The sequence below is a fragment of the Syngnathus floridae genome, chromosome 13 (assembly GCF_059516105.1).
Source record: "Syngnathus floridae isolate MCC-2025c chromosome 13, RoL_Sflo_1.0, whole genome shotgun sequence".
In the NCBI taxonomy this organism is placed as follows: domain Eukaryota; kingdom Metazoa; phylum Chordata; class Actinopteri; order Syngnathiformes; family Syngnathidae; genus Syngnathus; species Syngnathus floridae.
Genome location: NC_142425.1, coordinates 13,952,342 through 13,973,276, shown reverse-complemented (window position 1 = coordinate 13,973,276; position 20,935 = coordinate 13,952,342). Strand labels below are relative to the sequence as shown.

At 45.2% G+C, this 20,935-nt stretch overlaps 1 protein-coding gene across 2 annotated transcripts in view; it reads left to right on the top strand.

Moving 5' to 3' along the window:
• Positions 1-20,055, top strand: part of ror1 (receptor tyrosine kinase-like orphan receptor 1) — a 50,000-nt gene extending 29,945 nt beyond the window's left edge. For both annotated transcript variants that reach the window (XM_088394445.1, XM_088394444.1), the window contains exons 3-13: positions 1,289-1,351; positions 4,029-4,319; positions 4,549-4,582; positions 13,016-13,143; positions 13,631-13,948; positions 14,043-14,288; positions 14,371-14,585; positions 16,142-16,321; positions 16,854-17,081; positions 17,378-17,742; positions 17,810-20,055. In XM_088394445.1, coding sequence (XP_088250571.1) covers positions 1,289-1,351; positions 4,029-4,319; positions 4,549-4,582; positions 13,016-13,143; positions 13,631-13,948; positions 14,043-14,288; positions 14,371-14,585; positions 16,142-16,321; positions 16,854-17,081; positions 17,378-17,742; positions 17,810-18,506 — 2,765 coding nt within the window. In that variant the 3' untranslated portion in view covers positions 18,507-20,055. The remainder of the gene's footprint in view (positions 1-1,288; positions 1,352-4,028; positions 4,320-4,548; positions 4,583-13,015; positions 13,144-13,630; positions 13,949-14,042; positions 14,289-14,370; positions 14,586-16,141; positions 16,322-16,853; positions 17,082-17,377; positions 17,743-17,809) is intronic.
• The last annotated feature ends 880 nt before the right edge of the window (positions 20,056-20,935 follow it).

Sequence of the window (20,935 nt, the reverse complement as noted above, 5' to 3'; positions counted from 1 at the left end):
TCTCTTAACGCAGCCTCTTTCCATGCCTCTGTCCACTCCAATTGAGGAAAAAAAGAATATATATATATATAATTTTATTATATAAATAAGAAGAAGAAGAAGAATCATGCAGTGGTTACTAGTATTTCAGAATTTTATTTTCAACGTGCTGCACTGTAAGTGTCCTGTACTGTGTCACATTTACCCAGCCAAAATGAGACAAAAATTAATCCTGTCCCTCCGGCTTAGTCCTAACATTTTCTCGGCGCACGATTCAATTCAGGAGCAGCAGCAGAACCATACGAGATTGACCTGATCCAAAGTGACACATCCCCAATGAAGGTCTCTGTTTTGAAGACCTTCATTAAGAAATGGACTGAATGCAATTACTGCGTAACATCAGAAAGCTAATCTTAAAATGACTGCAATTCATCCCAGATAGAGAACTAACAGATGTGACCCAAATAAAAGCGGGAAAAGAAAAGCAGACGTATCATTTAGTCAGCTTTCAATTTATAGGATACATAAATGATACTGTCACAGGCTGTAGTATTTGATAAATGATGGTGAATTTTTGCATATTGCCTTAAATTAGAGGAGAAAACACCACTTTGCCGCCCGTTCCCAGGTCTTATTGACCTCTTTCAAAGTTAGTCAACTGCATCGTGGCCTCTCCTCTGTCCTTTGTCTAGCGCACAAGCCTCAGGCTTCTTAATCCTATCAAACCTAAATACAAAAGGAAAGTTAGACCCACCTTGGGGCAACGGAGTCACAATAATACACTGTTGTGTGTCGGGGGAGTCAACAGGACTACTTTGAGTTCACATTGCACCATCACGATATGCTTCTTTTTAATGCGCCCTCCTTGAAGAGGTTTTTTTTTTCTTCTCAATTGTCAGGAATCCCCTTATGTGTCTCATTTTGGGTGCCCCTCATTTGTAATGAGAAGCAGAAGGCCGCGCTGTCGTCGGATGGTAATAACGCCGCATTAGCTCCGCACTGATGGGATCTCGCTTCTATATTGAAACTTTGGCCAGCCAGGCGCCAAGTTGGATTTGAAAAACCTTGTCTTCATTTTTTTAAGCAGCTTTCCATCCAAATGCTTCTGTAAAGAACATTCGGATGTATTGCAAGACACTTTCATGAATTAGTTGAGTGACCACAATTTTCCACAGGCACGAAAAAAAAACATCTCGCAAGTATCTAGAAAACGATATGTTTCAAAAGGTCAATAAACAACATGTATATCTTGTGCATGTGTTTTTGTATGATTAAAAATGCTAATATAAAATTCCATTTGTGCTTACAGAGTCTGACTTTGCCCAAGACCCCAGTGTGGTAGCAGTCCCTTCATGGAACGCTTCTAGTGATGGTAAATAAACACTCTAGCACACACTCATTTTACATTCAAGCAGCCACGATAAATCTAGTCTTTATATGTCGTGTCCATCCATCCATCCATCCATCCGTTATCCAAACTACAGCGTAAATTCAACTTCATTGGCTGTTTTCCTAAATGGCATTAAATGAGGTGTTGACAAATGAATGGCAACCTGCAGCACTGGAGAGGATGGAAGAAATTAGCCACTAATGTACTCAACATGTGGTCCTAGCCACAGGTGCATGGCTAATTTCCACTGACCCACTTTGCTGTTTGTTTTCTTCAGAAGCTACGTACCAGCGGAGCCTCAGATGTGTACATCATCATGTTGCTGTGCTTTCTTATACGATATTGAAGTAGGTCGACTGTTTGGTGGCAACCACATACTCAGTCGCTGCATGTAGTAAAATGAAGGAGCATCCCTATTTGCGTGGTGTTAATTTGCAATGGCCTAAAAGTGAACTGCATCCTTTCGGTAGATATAATCAATCATGATTTTGAAGCGAAATAGGGATGTTTTCCTAAGAGTATTATCTGGCAAATCTGCTTTGTCGTCTGGGGGTTCAAGGAAGCGACATCCGCCCCATCACCCACCAAGATACCCTCAATTGGAAAGCCCTCGGCACGATTGAATTTGACCTTATTTTGCTCTCTCATTGGTTTATTTAATTCAGCTCTTGTGGGGGCCAACTCAACCACAACATCCGTCCCAAAACAGATGCCGAGTGAAAAAGCACAGAGGCGAAGTTGTCGTTGAAACACCTGGCCGAGAAGCCCAAGGTTGCACACGCATATTTCAAACGGAAAAATGATGCAAATTGCTGTGAGGAACACGAAAGGTGAAAGTGTAAAAACACAAATGATATGCAGTCATGTGGAGAAAGTGCTGGATTTGTATTTGGAGTCCGGCTTCGTAAGCAACATGTGTTCCTTATCTGATGGAGGGATGGATGGTTGGATGGATGATAATTGCGCCACCTGTTTTGTCTTGAGGCGGGGAACGCTTTAGATTGACCAAGGAGACAGCATTCAGGTATCGGGACTTTATCAGCAGGCACCAGTAGCAGGAAGTTGTGCTGAAAGAGGCTCATTATTGGCCTCGGCAATACCGCCATGTAATTAGGGGTGTTGAGAGTTGACATAGTTTCTCCTTTTTCGGCCTCCTTTCCTTTTTTCCCCCCACCCCACCCCACCCCATCCTTCCTGTCCTCTCTCTCGCAGTTGGAGAGCGAGTCAACTTTAATGAAATTCACCTTTAGCCGTCGCTGGCAGCCGACCGACTTCTCGGCGTGTGTTTAGTTAGCTGCTCGCTCGGGTTTCTGGGTCGGCCCCTGGCGGGCGCTCTCCGGCCGAATAGAATGCAACGGTTCTGCTGGAGACAAAAAAGTGTCGTGCAATGTATCTTGTTGGCCCTATGAATAGTTTGTGTGCCTTGCGGTGCTCTTGTTTGCATACGTGCTGCTGCCTGCGAGTGTGTGATTGAACATAAGCTCTGGGAGAAAACGCGGCTCGATGACAGGACGCCATTTAGCCGGCCGCCACATGAAAAGCAAAGTGTTTGTATTTCAGCGTGCTCCTGATGCCAAATAGCACAACACTCACCGCAAGACAATTGCCTACAGAGTAGGCCATTTTGCTTCTCTTTGTCCTCTTAATACGGCTCACGCACACAGTTCCTGGAGCGTGGAGTTTCCCGGAACATGTCAATGCCACAGGAATCAATTTGCAAAATACGTGTATCACGTGATGTGAAATTAACTTTGGAACGTTCATCGTTGCCAGTGAGACACGGCCATTGCTCGATGACACGCTGATTGTTTGCTGGTCCTGTCCCTCGCGTAGTTTACGGCCAAAGAAATGAACAAATGATTGGAAATGTAACTCAGCATTGTGCCATTGCGAGGCAATTCCTTTCTCCGACTCTTTTTCATATGTAAATGTTTGGTATTCTATTTCCTTCGATATCCTCTATCCACATGCAATCATTCTCTCTGTTCTGTCTCCTGCATGAGCTTTTTTTCTCGATATCCTCTCTAGCCTAGATTATTTCAACCAGAGCTCTACTAAACAAATCAGCTCTTGCACAGCGGGTTCTCTGCTTGCTCTCAGAAAGTTTGCCAAAAATATCAAGCTTTATTGTCCCCTATCAGCCTTGCCAATACCTCACGCCCGCCCACACGGTGGGAGGGAGGCCGCCACAAAATCAGCTCTTCTTCAAGGACACTTTATGAGGTCACCACAGACACGCAATGACACAGACCTCAGTGTCGTCTCTGTTTGACTTAACAAGCCTTCCAAACAGATAATCAAGTGAGAAGATCAAATACGTTGGCTAGCCAGCTCCCAACACAGGCGAGCCGACCTATCATTGTAACCTCAGTACATTTCTTCCTCGATTCTATTTAAGTTCTTGTTTAGCTGCAGTTTCGTTGTCTTTTGATCGGCGTCATGTTAGTGTTTATAATTGTGTCACATGTCATTAGACAATTGAGGGAACACAAAGTCATTTTCCGTGGCATGGGAAAGTTGCTTTTACCTACAATAAAATGTACTTTTCTGCTGAGCGTGAATTTATCCAATTGGCCAGTTTTGAAGATGACAAATGCATGATTACGCTTATTTGTTCTCCCATTTAATGGTTGATTTTCTCGACTTTCCTGTCTTCCAGGGCTTTCATTTATTCGCCTTGAAACGCCTATGAACAACATCACCACTTCTCTGGGCCAAACAGCCGAGCTGTTCTGTCGCGTATCCGGCAACCCGCCACCGACGGTGCGCTGGCTTAAGAACGACGCGCCCGTGGTCCAGGAGCCACGGCGCGTGTCGTACCGCTCCACACCGTACGGGTCCCGTCTTCGCATCCGCAATCTGGACACCACAGACACTGGCTACTTCCAATGTGTTGCCACCAACGCCCAGGGCACAGTGTCAACCACCGGCGTGCTCTTTGTCAAGTTTGGTAAGAAAACCTGCTTGAGAAAAGCATAACATGACGTTCCTACCTCACAACCAACACATTGGATGAGCTGCAGTCAAGCCTCTTGGTTTGATTGAACTTTTTTTGTGCTTTTCCTGGAGCGGATCTGGCTCCACTTAACAACACTCAACCTATTCTTGCTCGTAGCTGGCAGCTAGCGCAGAGACAAATCTGGTTATAATAATATTTCTCCCCTTGGCTTCTCTTTCAGATCCGCTGCCTACGCCTCTACCGGGACGGCCAACGTAAGTCATTGAATCTCCCTCTATCTGTCTACTGGCCTCTTGTCTGGCATTCCTAAGGGTCCAAATTATGATTTACATTTGAGCCTGTTGATGCCATATTTCATAATGTCTTTTCAAACACATTGTGCTGTGTTGGCTGGCACCAATTTTGAAGAAAGTGCCCACAAAGGCACCCCGCAGTGTACACCAGTAATGATCCACATCGTATAATTTTTTTTTTTTTATTATTGGTTCCACTTTTATTGTGGCCAAATGAATATATTGCCAATGGCAATGAGCCATAAAATGTGCTCTGAATTGGGCATCACATGGTTCACATTGACTATGAGTTTTGCACTACTGCGTTGTTTTTATTTTTGTTCATTGCAAAGTCTCCCAATTGGCGTCCCACATCTACCGGAATTGAAAATTAAGAAGTAGCTTAAATGGCCGTTTTCCCACATACATTATAAAACAATTGTATTCCATTTGTGTTAGAAACAGTGCTTGTTTTTTAACAAATCAATGTTGGTCTCTTATGGCTTTCTGGAGCAAGCACTGTATAGAAAATGTGTTTGCCACCATCCCAAATGAACACATGATGTTTTATTTATACATACCTACATAAAAACTGAAACGTTTGTGGAATGATGCGGTGGGTCATTTCTTGGCCACAAGGCTTGAGGAAAGCATCGGCCCAAGCCAAGACACAAAGAATGCTAATGATGTTCTCCTTTAACTCTTGCTCTGCAAGCCAAGAACTTTATTTCCCAAGAAGTCCTAACCATTCCTTGAAATCACGCCTCGCATCCTCAATTTTATGACTTGAGTCCAACTAAGTTCAAATCCACTTCAGTCCAGTGTTCATGAATATGTCAAGAGTTATCTTCCACCCAGAGACAGATGAGTACCTTTCCACAACGGGCTTCCATCCCCGCTCTCGTTCCTTCACCTTCATCGTCCGTTTCTCTCTTCTGTCTGCATCGCTCCTGTTTTCATAGATTCTGAACAAATACAAAACGTCTGGCCTGCCAAAGAAAGAGCCCCACCGCCCCCCAGTCGCTCTCTCTCTCTCTCTTCCATGCCACACTTCCCTCTTTTGCAGGAAAAGAGAGAGCAGTGATGGAAACGGCGGGAGGGTGAAAGAAAAACAGTGTCAGGCGAGCGGGAGGACGACGGTACCATTAACACTTAGGCTGCGTGTTGTTCTTTGATTCCCGACTGCGCTGGGGTGTGATGATTTGTGTTTAGCCGAAGGAGGCTTTCGCTGTAAGCTCACATCACCGTCAGCTAATGACTCAGGCCTGTGTTTTCAACTCTGCTCGGAACATCTCATCCACACCACTCCATTCTCAACGGCTGGGTCGCCACCGCAAAGCCGCAGCATTCTAATGGTCTCCTTCAAATTCATCCCGCTGCTGCTGAGTCAAGATGATGAAGTGCTGATATGACCCAGGGCTTTTGAAATATGGGGACAAAGAGAAGCGCCATATTTGCCATTTCTTCAAACTACAAAATGGCTGTTTTCTTTTTTTTCTCTCTTTTGAATTTGACAAGAGCAGTAGAAGGACTCAATGGAACGTCGCCGCAGAGAGCCCAAGTCTCTGTCTGTGTTTACAATGTGCTTTTCTCCCTGTTTGAAAAGATTAATAGCACTACACCTTGGCTGCTGACACTGTTTATAGTTCGCTAAATGTTCTCGTTCTTTTTTTTTTCTTTCCTCTCCGCAGTGTCAAAGGAGAAAAAGACTAAAATAGCACACTTTCTCGCTTTCGTTTCTTTCTCTGCTGGGTTCCGGCGCACTTTTAATGCTGTGCAGCCTGAGGGGTCAAAGGTCACAGGCATTCTCTGCTTGCTTTCCAGCCTCGCTGCTCATTTCTCCAGATTCTCTTTGATGATGTGACGGCTCATAGCTGTTGAGACACATTGTTCTTAAACTGTTGGACTATTTGTTCGTGCCGCTGTTGGAAAGTTGATTCTAAATGGGCTTGCTTGGCCTGTGCTCCACTCTGAGCCAGTAAATAAATCATTTTGAGGAAAAATTCATGTAATCAATTTTGGAATAAGGCTGTAACATAACAAATGGAGAAGTGCTATAAATACTTCCAGATGTACTGTAAAAAAATCACAAGGCATACATCACAAGGCATACTGTATTTTCTCCATTACCCAAAATGACAAAAGTAAATAAGACTTTGCAGCGCTAGCGCAAACCCTGGAGTTAAAAAAAAACTCATTATCTGAAGTGTTGTATTATCTCACATATTGTTAGTGTTTCTTTCCAGATGGCAAACTTTGAATGACTCCAGCAGCTGACATTGGCAGTTGCAAGTCTTGAAATATGGGTGGCAAGAATATTTTCATCTCCAGGCTATTTATTGTCAAAACAATGCACTTGTCTCGCTACATTAGCCGGTCAGTGAACCACATGTTCAAGGTTGGTGAGAACACTGGTCCGACTGCTAATTGTCTTGAGCTCGATGTTGTGTTAAGATAAATATCCTTCGTTTTTGCAACGCGCTTGTTTTTGGTTTGGGATAGAGGAATTGGAAAGATGGGCTCTTTGCATGGAGTGTGAACTTGCCTGTGTGCTGAACTGAGAAGGTCTGGATTTGGGTTTCACTTCTCCTCACCTCAGTGCCAGTGTCAACACAGCGGCGCTGCTCAGAGATTGGCCAGGATTGATGATGATCTGCTGCACAAGCGGTGTCTGCTGTGGCCGTTTCAACTTAAGGGCTGACAGGCCCACTCCACGGGCTTTTTTGGGATGCCTTGCTCCTCAGCCACATGCTGATCCACTTGAACGAGCCACCTCGGACTCGCGCGGGGGGTCGGCTCCTTTTAATTTGCTGTGGAATCCTATTAAGAAGTATGTCGCTGGGATTGTGACCTACTTACTCGTGTTGTTTTGTTGGCTGTCACTAACTAGTTCCATGACCTTATCCTTTCTTTTACCTTATCAATATTTTGCCTTAAAACTGCATAAATGGTGGCACTTTAAACATTCATTCTCTTGGGATTTTTTGGGGGATTGAGTATATGTAAATAATAGTTTAAGGAAAGCGGCTGCCTTTGTGTTTATGTTTGGATTGCTTTAAATCACAAAATGTAAGTGGATGTCGTTGTTGACACATAGTGCCAACCAGTTAGCTCTTTCACACCTCTGGCGTCTAACATACAGAGCGTGTCTCATAGCCACACACACACACACACACACACACACACACGTGTGACACACTTGCAGCCCCGCATTAAGCACCGTCAAATTGGTGCACACACAGTTCCTCTTACAAACTCTCTCTCTCTCTCTCTCTCTGTCTCTGGCTCTCTCACAGATGTTTGGTTAAGGCCTCGACGGGTCTTAATTGCCGTCTCGTTGTAGATTCTTTTTAGCCCGGTGCTGATTGATTGGGGATCAGAGCCCTAATATGGCTCATAGGGGATAGGGCCTTTGACACGCTCTGGTCCCTAGGCGCCAGTACTACTTGAAACTAGAGATGCTTCCAGAACCCCCTCTACCAGAAACCTGGATGACTCTCTCCTACTTCATTTCTTGAAGCGTCACAGACACCACAGGATGGATGGATGGTGTATGAACACACACGCGCACATGTGGTCCCGGTGGTTGTGCTACCTGCTTATGCCATAATCCCAATTCAAAGCAGACATTCCCTTCTAGATATCTCTTAGTGTGGTACTCTTCGTTGGAACAGGCCCCACTTCCTGTTTCCCAGAATTCCCGCTTTCTATCTGACGGCGATCCTGTTGGCAGGTCTGCGCAAGGTCACGTCTGGCAAAGTGTGTGCATGTATGTGTGTGTGTGTGTGTGTGTGCGTGTGGTTTGTTTGAATCCTGGTTTCTCCCAACGGGTCACAAGCTTGAAATGGGGTATGCGCTGTTCCCCTGAACTCTGCCCCCTTAACACACACGCACACACAGACGGACATTTTAAAAAAACATATATGCACAGAAAGTGTTCTTTCTTTGCCCTTGGTGCTGGCGGAGTGCATGAGGGCAGGCGACAAAGTCTACCTTGAGCATTTCCAAGTATAAATAGCGGCTTTTGTTTGTAGGACTCAGATGTGACACGTCTGGGCCAGAGGTTATTCATTCATTTGTAGACCTTTACTTGATCAATGCAACTTGCATTACTATCCTTTTGAATCTCTATTTAGCTTTTACCAATAATGGCGCTTTTCATATTTGATTGCATTGGAATGATTTTACCACAGCTAACCAGGAACAAAATCAAATTTCAAAACACCATGTAAAAGCTCCTTGGAAGTATCCCTTTATTTATGCTTTAATGAACTGCCTGTTTTCTGTGCAGGTGTGTCCGATTTTTCGAAACTCCACATTATGATTCTTTATCCCTTGGCCGTCCTAAATGCTTTAGCAATTGTTCATTCGCTCGCATCAAGCAATATTTCAGGTCGCTTGCGTGGAGACGTGTGTGTTCTTGTTGGAGAAGCATCGTCGGTAAGCAGTCAGCCGCCAAAACATGTGTACTCCTGTCTTTGTACACGCTGTCTGCTTTTCTACACCCAGATTGAGCTCTGTGATGGGAGTAGTAATTCCCTCGTAAATCATGCAGAAAAATGTTTCTGTATGATTTACATTGCGGAGTGAGCAAGTTGGAAAATTGACACAATTCCAGGAACAAATGCTAAATATATTACTGCTTTAGTTGAGATTGAAAGCATGTCTGTTTACCTGCATAACATTGCACAGATCATTTCTTTGCTTTGGCTTTTTTCATTATATTATATAATTATATTATATTTGTATTATTAAATTTTTAAGTAGGACAGCAGATCAATCATTAGTCTTTATAATGTCACATAAAAATGCCTTATCTGTCTTTTCTTAAGGTATTTGTCATATATACACACACGTGCGCATGGTGTCCAAACCGCAAGACATATTCAGGTTGCTAATTAATAAGATGATTGACAGGCACACTTCCTCCCTCCCCAGCGGGATCTGTGATACAAAGCAATGGCAAGAGGACCATACTGGAACAACATAAACAGTCTGTGGAGCCAAAGTTTGGACATTCTCGGTGAAGGTGGCTGGATAAATCTGCCAAACACAAACTAGTGCTTATAATGCATCCATCCTTTTCCGCAAATTCTTCCTAGATTGGGACATTTTTTTTGTGGGGGTTGTGTGAAACATATAGGAAGTGTATGCAACACAACAGACATGGCCACCACAGCTAAAGGATCTAAACTGGGATGTCTGTCATAGCATCCCGGGATGATAAACGTGACAGATTTGCCTCAAGTTCCTGTGCCGCCACCATCCAAAAACCACGTTTCCACCCAGCTGTACAGTTTAGTTTGGTTGACCCTTTCTAACCATAATCTAGGTTGGTTTTCCACATCAGGGTGTGCACACCATATGACTATAGTTGCCTGGTCAACATAAATAGCATCACAAAATACTAGTCAGTGAATACAACATTGAGGTATGGCTTCTTCAAGAAACATCCATAAATAAGAAAGATGGCTTTGCGGTCGTTTTGTATTCTTCTCATTCCGTTCATGAATGTTCCAATGATTGATTTTATGGATGGTCATGAAATGCAGATCTGCATCAAGCGCCATGATCGCATCAGGTCTGTCATATTAAGTGACCGAACATCCTGTTGATTGGTCTCCAACTCGCTGAAGGACTGGCCGTTCCTCTCCTGCCTTGAGTTGCCTCTTGTTTCCTGTCTACAGTAAATCTCTCGCTTCTTGGCTAACAGAAGCTTCTTTTAGTAAGCGGCTTGGGTAACACGAAGACCCTTTCTTGCTCTATTGTGCCTCCTTCGGTTGCCCTCCCTCCCTCGCTCGCTGACTCGCTCGCTCGCTCTTGATTCCCAGTGCGGTCACGGGCCACTGGCAGCCACCGGCAGCCACCACAGACCTCAGTCGACCTCAGTCAACCTCAGTCAACCTCAGTCTCTCGTGAGCATTTTGCCCGCCTGTCATTGAGAGATCATTACGTGCTGCCACTGCGCCGTTGTATGTCGTCTGCATTTTATTCAGGGTCTTGCACCTGAAATGTGCAGGATGACACGAGCAAGCGGGCATTCATCACATCGTTTGATCATAGACGAGCTTTTAAGCAACACCGAGGAGCTGTGATGAAATGTCTGAAGCTCGGTTCCTCCTCCAAACGTGAGCTCACGCTTTTGGCAGCCGGTCTCCTCTTCACTCAGCAGCCACCGACCGCAATGGGAAATGTCTTCAGGGATCCGCCCCTTTGCCGCCAAAAGTGCGTTACGTTTCATGTCCCCCAAACTCCATCATTCCGAGTCTCCTTCCAGAATTTTACACCCTCCAGTGGAGTAACCTTGACGTTTTACATTGAAGGATGTATATTTTCTTGACGGCTGCCTTTCTTACATCCTTTCTTCGATGGCCGTTTTTGGAAGGCCTAGTAAATGTGTCATCAACCTGCGAGGCGTATTTCATAAATGGTGTCTGCGCTTTCACCGGCGCCACCCAGGTGTCCATATGGATGTGAGTCAGTGCGGTGCTGCAAGAAAAACACGGCCGCTAACAGAGGGCTTCCCTCAATAAATAATGAGCTTGGGGGAAAAAATCTTATTGAACAATGAATCAGTGTCTTCGATTTTTCACTTCACTTTTGTCTGAATTGAGCCTGAATTGTGTCTTGCCTGCACATGGATAGTTGGAGGAACCAAAGAAGGATGGACCTTGCTGCCTCCTTTGAAGCTGTTTGGCTTGGCTGCAGTTGCATTTTCCTGCTAGGACTAAATGTTGTCCTCCAACCTGTTATTTGCGTGTCTGTGGCAAAAATCTTACAGCGGATGTATAGAGAGACATTATCTTCCGTGACACACCATAAAAGTGACCTCCTGGCTGCAAGGACATAGCTGACTAAATATCGTGTGTGTTTTTCCACTTTCCATTTCAACGGTAACAAGCGGAGCGATCAAAAGTCTCAAATTCTTTTCTGCATGATTCCACTCTGTCAGTGATGATTTGCACCTTCATAGATGAAACTTGTTGCCAAAGGAAAATATCTGAAGATGTGCGTAGCTTTAAAATAAAGCACTAATCTGTCTACTGGCAACAGCAACATTCTTAATGTAGCTACTAAATTCCCAATATGAAGGGGGAAATAAAGGCCCAATAAAAAAAAAAGTCATGTTATCACATTGTTGTGGTCATAGTTTAGTGTGTTTTGGTTCTATGCCCGAAAGGTCCATTTAGACGTGTCTGGACACATAGAGAGAGCTGACCTTGACCTCTCCGTCACTTAACACTCCTTCGAGAGAGGGAACCTCATGACCCCCGTGCTCACTCCATGATGCCCTCATAATTTAAGGTGGTGGTGTCGCTCCCTACTAGCTTCTTTGAAGCATTTGATTGCTCTTTTTTGCCGTGGGGGGGGGGGGGAGTTGATGTCATTTGCACAGAGCTTTTAAAACCTTCCCCAAAATGACAAAGAAGCATTAATAAAGGTTGCAATTGAAATAAAAGGTACAGTGTAGACTGCTTTGATTAACATAATAGTCCTGCAATTAATTCTAATGTTTATTTTTATTGCTTCTGTTTCAGAGAACTCATAATCGTAAATCTGGAGTCAGATATTTTCTTTAAAAATGCAATAAAAGTGGACTTTTTATTTTTGCCACGGGAGATTTATGGCGCAACTGTAGAGAAAAGCACTTGGTTTAAATAGGTGTGGGTTCATGGGCTTGTTCTTCACTCCGCCAATAGTTACAATATGTTTCTGGGGGGCGGGGGGGTTAAGGCCATACACAACATCAGCTCGCACTATCCGCCTATATTGCCTGGTCGGTCTTAAGGTCCCATATGGCACAACTTAGAGCACATGACATAGTGAGCTCACACCAAGGCAATATTCAGCATGTGGCTTTTTGTGTGGCCTGTCCTCGCACAGCTCCATTTCTGAGGCCCAATTTCAAATCTCAAAGCATCACCATGTTGCTTTTCTGGCTCTCGTTTGGATCAAAACAAAACATTGGGAAAGGGGCGTTGGATGTAAAGTAGAGGCTTTGCATTTAGTGGCGAAAACATCATTACTTCTTCCCTCCCTCCCTCCCTCCCCCATCTTTCTTTGGTGCATATGTTTCCGATTATGTCTCATAAGGATATCTCGGTGGCGTAAACTGTAAAAAGTCCAAACACTCAAACATTAATTTGTCATGTAGTTTACACCCCGAAGTGAGCTGTGTGCTTTAGAGCCGGATCGTTTGACTTGAAGTGAACTTTAAACCTGCAAATAGGCAAACTTTGCTTGAGCTGTGGTTCACTGGCCGCTTGTTTTTCATTCACAGGGGGCTCTCTAGCGGCTTAAGTGTGGAATGGCATTTGGTGTCTTCATTTTCCAGACAGACGTCACGTTTCAAGTGTCATTGTAGCAAAGGAGAAATCAATTTTTATTTTGTTTCTGTTTTGTTTTGTTTTCCAGGGATGATTTTGATGAGGAGGGCTTCTGCCAGCCATACAGAGGCATCGCTTGCGCCCGCTTCATCGGTAACCGCAGCATTTTTGTCGACTCGTTGCAGATGCAGGGCGAGATCGAGACCCAGATAACAGGTGACAAACACACATCTGATTCGTCCATCTTAGGTACATATCCATTATTGTATCATCAATTGTTTCTCCACTTAGCCAGCGTTAGATTTCTTTCAAGAGGTCTTTTTTTTTTTTTTTTTTTAAATCATTTTTATTTGAAGAACTCACGCTCGTGGTTTGGAAAAGAGCCCATTTTGGACATTCACCTTTAATTGCCTGTCCTCTCCCCCACAAGGAGCTGCTGCCTTAGTGATAATCCCCAGCGCCAAGAAGCATGTGTTTGCAATAAGTGCCCAGTCTATGAATCATGCTCTCACTCACGCATTGCAAACTGCAGCTTTTTATTTTCAGTTGATCACTTTCATCCTTCAAGCATGTGCACGCTTAACAATATGAGGACAGCAGAAATGGGAAATACTCATGCTATTGAGTGTTAAAAAATACAATGAAATCAAAATAATAATAATTGCATGATTGCCTGTCGTGTTTAACCGACTTCCCGTTTCAGCGGCCTTCACCATGATCGGAACGTCCAACCATCTCTCGGATCGCTGCTCTCAGTTTGCCATCCCGTCCCTCTGCCACTTTGCCTTCCCGACGTGCGACCGCAGCTCAGGGGCCGACAAACCTCGGGACCTGTGCAAGGACGAGTGTGAGATCCTGGAGAATGACCTGTGCAAGACCGAGTACATCATCGCCCGCTCCAACCCCATCATACTGAAAAGACTGAAGCTGCCAAACTGTGACGATCTGGCAGCCTCGGACAGTCTGGAGGCAGCCAACTGTCTGAGGATCGGCATCCCCATGGCGGAGCCCATTAACAAAAGTAAGGCGCAAATATTCCAAAGACGATGGACGATGGCACTGATTTTCTTCATCAAGGCAATTTTTGATAAAACGTCTTCTTTGTGCTGGGTCAGATCACAAGTGTTACAACAGCAGCGGCTCCGAATACCGCGGCACCATCAGTATGACCAAGTCGGGCCGTCAGTGTCAACCGTGGAACTCCCAGTATCCTCACAGCCACAACTTCATGGCCGTCCGCTTCCCGGAGCTCAACGGGGGTCATTCGTACTGCCGCAACCCGGGAAACAAACACGAGGCCCCCTGGTGCTTCACGCTGGACGAGGGCGTCCGCATGGAGCTCTGTGACATCCCCATCTGTGGTGCGTTTGCATTGTACACGTGATCTCCCCAAAATAAATGACAATCAACACGAGTGATTTTATTCCCCTTGATTTTCTGTAGACCACAAGGAGAAATCTGGTGGCGGCAACATGGAGATCTTGTACATTCTGGTTCCGAGCGTGGCCATCCCGCTGGCCATCGCCTTGCTCTTCTTCTTCATCTGCGCGTGCCGCAACAACCAGAAGTCGGCCAGGCCGCCTGCCCCGCGCCAGCCGAAACCGGTGCGCGGGCAAAACGTGGAGATGTCCATGCTCACGACAGCGTACAAGCCAAAGGTACAACGTGGCATCCCAAAATGACCGCCAGTTATTTGTGCTTTTCTTCTCCCATCAATATTTTGTGGAGTACTCCACGGAATCCTCCAAACAATCTATTACTACTAGTAGAAAATGAGCAGTTGCGCTACATATTCACATTCTTCCTTTGGAGCAAGCCTGCGGTGACTCTAAACAAAGTCTTGTGTTTGCCTTTTGAAGTCATAAGAGCAGACTGCAAGAGGGAGTCATAACACAGCACGTCCAAGTGTGTGTTAAGGCCAATAGCTCGCTCGCTCGCTCGCTGACTGCTGCGCTTGTACAAGTGTGTGTGTGTGTGTGTGTGTTGTGAAAATCTTCATATCTTTTTCATCAAAGCGAACCCGGCAGGTTGTGGAATGTTTGAGCGTGCTTCTTTTTGTTGCTCCCACACTCCAGCAGCAGCAGCAGCACACCTGTGTTCAACGTGGAATGCGGAATATTCTGGTCAATTTCTGCAGGGACAAGCATGCATTACGGCAGAGGTGTCATGAATATTTCCTTTTTGTTGAGATGAGGGAGACGGAGGGGCCGAATGTTGCCGGGCTCCTCGCTGTGTTTGACTGACCTGGGGTCAAAAGGAGCTTGGAACCGCGACAGCCATGTGGTGTCAAAATTGAAGGCTCCGTGTGAGACAATGCCATCTTCCAAAAATTTGGAAATGATGCTTCTGACCATTTTCACATCAAGTGTTCAGATGATGTTGACGTTTCACAGCATAATGCTGTTTCCTTAAAACCTGAAAAGTAAAGTATAGGCTTCCCTTTCCTCCCTGCCACTTGGCTTCTGCACAGGGGTCAATGGCTGTGACACATGTACACAACACACACACACAAAGTAAGGAGGATCTGAGGCTTTGGCTAGAGTGGAGTTGAGTGGAGTGGGAAGAAAGGAAGAAGGGCTGAAAGAAACGTGTAACTCAAAACATGTGTGTCGCGTCACATCACGCGCGCACTCAGAGCTCGCCAGGCCAGGCGTGTCATTGCACCATTTGACAGCCCGTTGGCTCTTTGAGTCAGTCAATGTGAAACGATATGACAAGATTCTTTCAAGACAAATTGCACCCAAAAATCCACTGGAGTTCTCTCGCGGTTCCACGCATGATTAGATGTTTGATTACTTTCAAGTATCTTTTTCTCTCATAAAATGCGATGGCTGAAAATGTGGCCTCGTTACAGCAGTGTTGCTCTCCTCAAATATGAAAGCGAGTGTACTTGGCATCTGTTAAAAGTTTTCAATCCAAATTGAAACAATTAACGCTGACATCTCTTTTTGCATTTGTGTGGTCTGGTTATCTTTGAGCTAAAGTCGTACACAGCCAGAAATTGTGATTATACAACTAGGACACCAGTTTTATTATAATACATTAAATATGTAGTTTAATTACAAACTATTTCAATCAACCAGTGGAACTACAGAATGGATAAGAGCGCCACCTGTTGGCTCGGTTGTTTAAAAGCACCTGTGATTAAAGGCAAACTATAGCAGGGATGAGTCATGATGTCATTGCTTTTCTTTCTCAATCTCTCTCTCTCTAGAGTAAGGCCAAAGAGCTTCCCCTGTCAGCGGTCCGTTTCATGGAAGAACTTGGAGAGTGCCCAGTGGGGAAGATATACAAGGGTCACCTGTACTTGCCGGGCATGGACCAAGCACAACTGGTCGCCATCAAGACCTTGAAGGACGTCTCCAGCGTCCAGCAGTGGAGTGACTTTCAGCAGGTACGCCATGACCATATTTATATATACAGTGTGGGATTCTGGACTTTTATTTCCAGAATGAAGTCTTAATCTTTAAACAAGCAACTAGCTGAATCGTAAAGTCGGTTTATTTATGTTCTTTCTACTCATCTTACCAGTAGTGGCTTCCTTGCTTTGGAGGAGCCACACACACACTGTGACAAGCTGCACATTTTCTAAAAAGAAATGTGGCATTAACAGCCAGTCCCGCATTTCTACGCGTTGCTTTGCTGCCAGTGGAAAGCTCTGTCTTCCCACAAGCTCTGAAGCGTGTCCCGTTTTATTTCCACTTTCAATGCGGTCGCCGACCAATGACTGGATGTCATGAAAAAAGATTCTTCGGCAGATGTTCCCTGAAAATAGTTGAAAGCATAAACAGTCATTGGCTATTATCGGGATGTCTAGGTAAACGTTAAGCTTTGAAGGAAGACTAAAACATTCCCATGTGGTGTGTCTGAAGCCCGACGTGAAAGCAGGCCATTATGCGTTGTCATTATTTTGGTTGCTGATGCAGGAGGCGGCCGTGCTGACGGAGCTGCAGCACCCAAACGTGGTGTGCCTGCTGGGTGTGGTGACACAGGAGCAGCACGTCTGCTTGCTCTTTGAGTTTCTCCCTCAAGGCGACCTTCACGAGTTCCTCATCATGCGTTCGCCACATTCTGACGTGGGCTGCAGCAGCGACGAGGACGGAACCGTCAAATCCAGCCTGGATCACGGCGACTTCCTGCATGTGGCCACACAGGCAAGACTTGAATCCTCTTTTTGTCCCCGCAAACAAGTTGCACTTCCATAAGTGAATGTACAAATTACACACATTGCTTCTGTGTAGTTTTTATTTTTTGTGTGTGTGCAACGTCTATTATAGGTGATGCATTTTGTCTACCTAAAATTCATTCCATGAAGTTTCCAGAAATGTAATGACCAAGAAAGTGACCTCTCAAGGCTGCTATGCATTGTTCATATTGTATGTCATACATGCAAGAATCACGTCCTAATATATATATCTATTTTTTTTTTTTTTGGGCTAATGCAACCCAGGTTGCCGCCGGGATGGAGTACTTGGCCAGTCACTTTTACATTCATAAAGACCTTGCAGCGCGGAACATTCTCGTCGGCGAGCAGCTCCACGTGAAGATATCTGACCTGGGCCTGTCCCGAGCGATCTACTCGTCAGACTACTACTGCATCCAACCCAAAACGCTTTTTCCTATCCGCTGGATGCCCCCCGAGGCCATCGCCTACGGAAAGTTCACCACAGACTCGGACATCTGGTCCTTTGGGGTGGTGCTGTGGGAGGTCTTCAGTTACGGCCTGCAGCCTTATTATGGCTTCTCCAACCAGGAAGTGATGGAGATGGTTCGAAAAAGGCAGCTGCTGCCCTGTCCTGAAGACTGTCCGCCGAGGTACGGTATCTTTGCGTGTGGATGCGAGTCAAAGAGTTGACAACAAATGATGTGTGATGTCACTTAGATTCTACGGTTTGATGAGCGAGTGCTGGCAGGAGGGACCGGCGCGAAGACCTCGCTTCAAGGACATCCACAACCGCCTACGAGCCTGGGAGGGCCCGTCGTCTCACGCCAGCTCCAGCACGCCCTCCGGCGGCGGAGGCAACGCCACCACCCAGACCACCTCGCTGAGCGCCAGTCCCATCAGCAATCTGAGCAACCCTCGCTACGCCGCCGCTGCCGCCGCCGCCGCCGGTTATCTCTACCCGGCCCAGGCGATCCCCTCGCCGGGCCAGATGGCTCAAATGCCAGCGTGGGCATCCATGGCGATGCCTCAAACGCACCCGCGCTTTATTCCCGTCAACGGCTACCCCATTCCGCCAGGATACGCGGCTTTCCCCGCTCATTTCCCTCCCCCGGCGCCCCCCGCGCGGGTCATCCAGCATCACATGCCGCCGCCTAAAAGCCGTTCGCCCAGCAGCGCCAGCGGCTCCACCAGCACGGGTCACGTCAGCGGCGGTCCCTCCACCGCGGGCTCCAACCACGAGGCCAACACGCCGCTGCTGTCGCACTGTATCATGCCGGGAAACGGCGGAGGCCCGGTCCAAGTGTACGGACAGCTATCTCAGAAGACCATGGACCACATGCAAACATCAGCGCTGCTCGCACCTGACTCGGACACACTGATGTACAATGACGCTGTCATCACTGCAGACCTGTAGATTGAAAGAAAAAAAACGCTATTGCTCACTGTCTTCCACTTGTGGCTGGCTTGAGAAACGGCGTTGCTTCTCATCCAGCCACCCAGGCAAAGAATTAAATGGTGACCAAATGAAGACTGGCCTGTGGCAACATTTGGGTCTGCAACCACCATCCATCCATCCATCCATCCATCCTTCCATCCCTCCATTTGTCTTTGGGGTCACAGGAAACCCGGAACCGGCGCCGGCTTGACTTTGAGCGAGAGGCGGCGTCCACCCCGGCCAGACCGGTTGCCAGCCAATCACACGACGTTTAAACAAGTGTACTTTATATCATACTGTTTCAAATGTTGCCTCGACTGTATAGAGACACTGCGCAAGTCCTGAGTGAATGAGCGGATGAAATGCAAAGTTCTATTTTCAAGACATGAAGACGAGTGTAAGTGGAATATTGCAGTCAAAATTGGGCCAGTTGTTGATATTACGATAAAACCAAAAGCATGCCATAGGTGGAATTCAATCCAGCTAAAGTTCTTTCACGTTTGGTTTTGTGCATTAATCAGGCAGCTAAGCGCATATTTGCCATGTTGACACCTGAATGTCACTAGGCCTCCTTTTCTACTTTCTGCCTTAGTTCCTGCAAATATGACAGGAAGCGCCTCAACGTCGCCATTCTTTTCCCCATCTCACAAGAGTGAGTTTTGTACATTTGAATTGCGATTGGTTATTATTTTTGAATTTTGAAGGAAACTCTCCTTGTTTTGTTACTGCCACATGAAAGACGTGGCGAGTCGTGCTACCTTTTTAGGAGGAATTCTATTATATGCATGGATTTTAGTGGCCTCTACCAGAAGAATGTTACAATATTTAATTAGACTGAAGAAGAAAAACATTGTATGGCCTTTAAAAGGATTCATGTTTGTGCTGGTGGAGAAAAGCCGTCACAAGTGTACTTACTACATTCTCATTTTTGTCTTTAGCAGTATCTGATGATCAGTTGTAAGCACGTGAATCCCACAAGCCTTCTTTGAAAGTGTTCCAGAGCTCTACTACCTATGAAAGCGACAATCACTGCCTCGTGTTCTCACCGTTTTTCTCTCTGCGCACATTGAGACCATTTGCTAATATTCTTTGTTTTGGAACAATCCAATATTTGTAGAACAGTGGACCTTGAGGATGGCATATTTGACGTTTTCATCTTCAGGCCAAAAATAATTCAACAATTTCTTTTCCAGGCTCAGTCATATATGTAAAGAATTTGGCCTCTTTGTGATGTAGCAATGCAAATACCACTTGTATGCAAGACTGTGAATTTTAATCAAATCAAAGTCCTTTTTGTTGGATAAAACTATTGTCATTTTGTGTTGTTGTTTTTTTGATTTTTTTTAACAAACCATAAAAGTCCGTTTTGAGCGTTTGAATTCATCATGGGGTGCCAATTTGAGCAAGTTTACATGTTTGTACCGTTTGACCAACAGGGCAATTGTTTGTATGAATATTTTTGCACAGGTGTTTTTGTATTGCAGTCATTTATTAAATGATGTTTGCTTTACGCTGTGCTTGAATGTGAGATAGGGAGACTCGTATGCATCTTTATGAATCTTCAAATTTTGTTCAACGGGTGACAGCAATGACACACACTGGTTATTTTTTCTTTCTTTTTTCGTTCCTGCTTTCCTTAATGCCTTGTTTCTTTCTTTCTTTTTTCTTCTTTCCTTCCTTCCTTCCTTCCCTACCCTTTCTTAACCTTCCATACCCTTCCTTCCCTCCTTCCCTAAGCTTCCTCAAGCTACCTTCTTTCCTGAACTAGCTTCAGTTCCAATGTTCTGCTCCAGATGGTATCCTTGAGCTGTGTGGAATTCGGGAGAGTCAGCTGGTAATAACATTACCACATGACTCCATCTGTTTGGCCTGTGAAAGAAACATGATTCTGTGCGTGCGTGCGTGCGTGCTTGCGTTGTGCACTTTAGATGAACTTCTTTTCACTGCCCTTTCCGGTTCTATATATATTTCAAGTGATCTCAAGGCACGAATATTGTTTTGTCTTATTTTTTTATTCAAGGCCTGGAATGGCAAACCGAAAAAAGTCTATGATTTAAAAGTCAAAACAATACTCTGAAATAACTTCAGCACAAGGGATACTGATCCTGTATTTATTTTTGATAACTTGGCACAAAGAGAGCAGCAACTTGCCGAGTTATCCTCCCCTTTTATTAAGAGAAAAGGAGGAGCACCCGGTGCAATGCAGGGATGCAGACACGTTGATTTTGGGATGAGGACGTTGAGGGAATGTCTTCCACTCTTCAGAGGTTTGACGCGTGAATACTGAAGCAGTTGTTAACATGGAGTGAATATTTATTTGTAATTTCATGCAATATTGATGAAGATAATACAGTTGATTGTTCTGGAAAGAATAGAAACCACAACACATGTTTATTCCGTTTGAACTT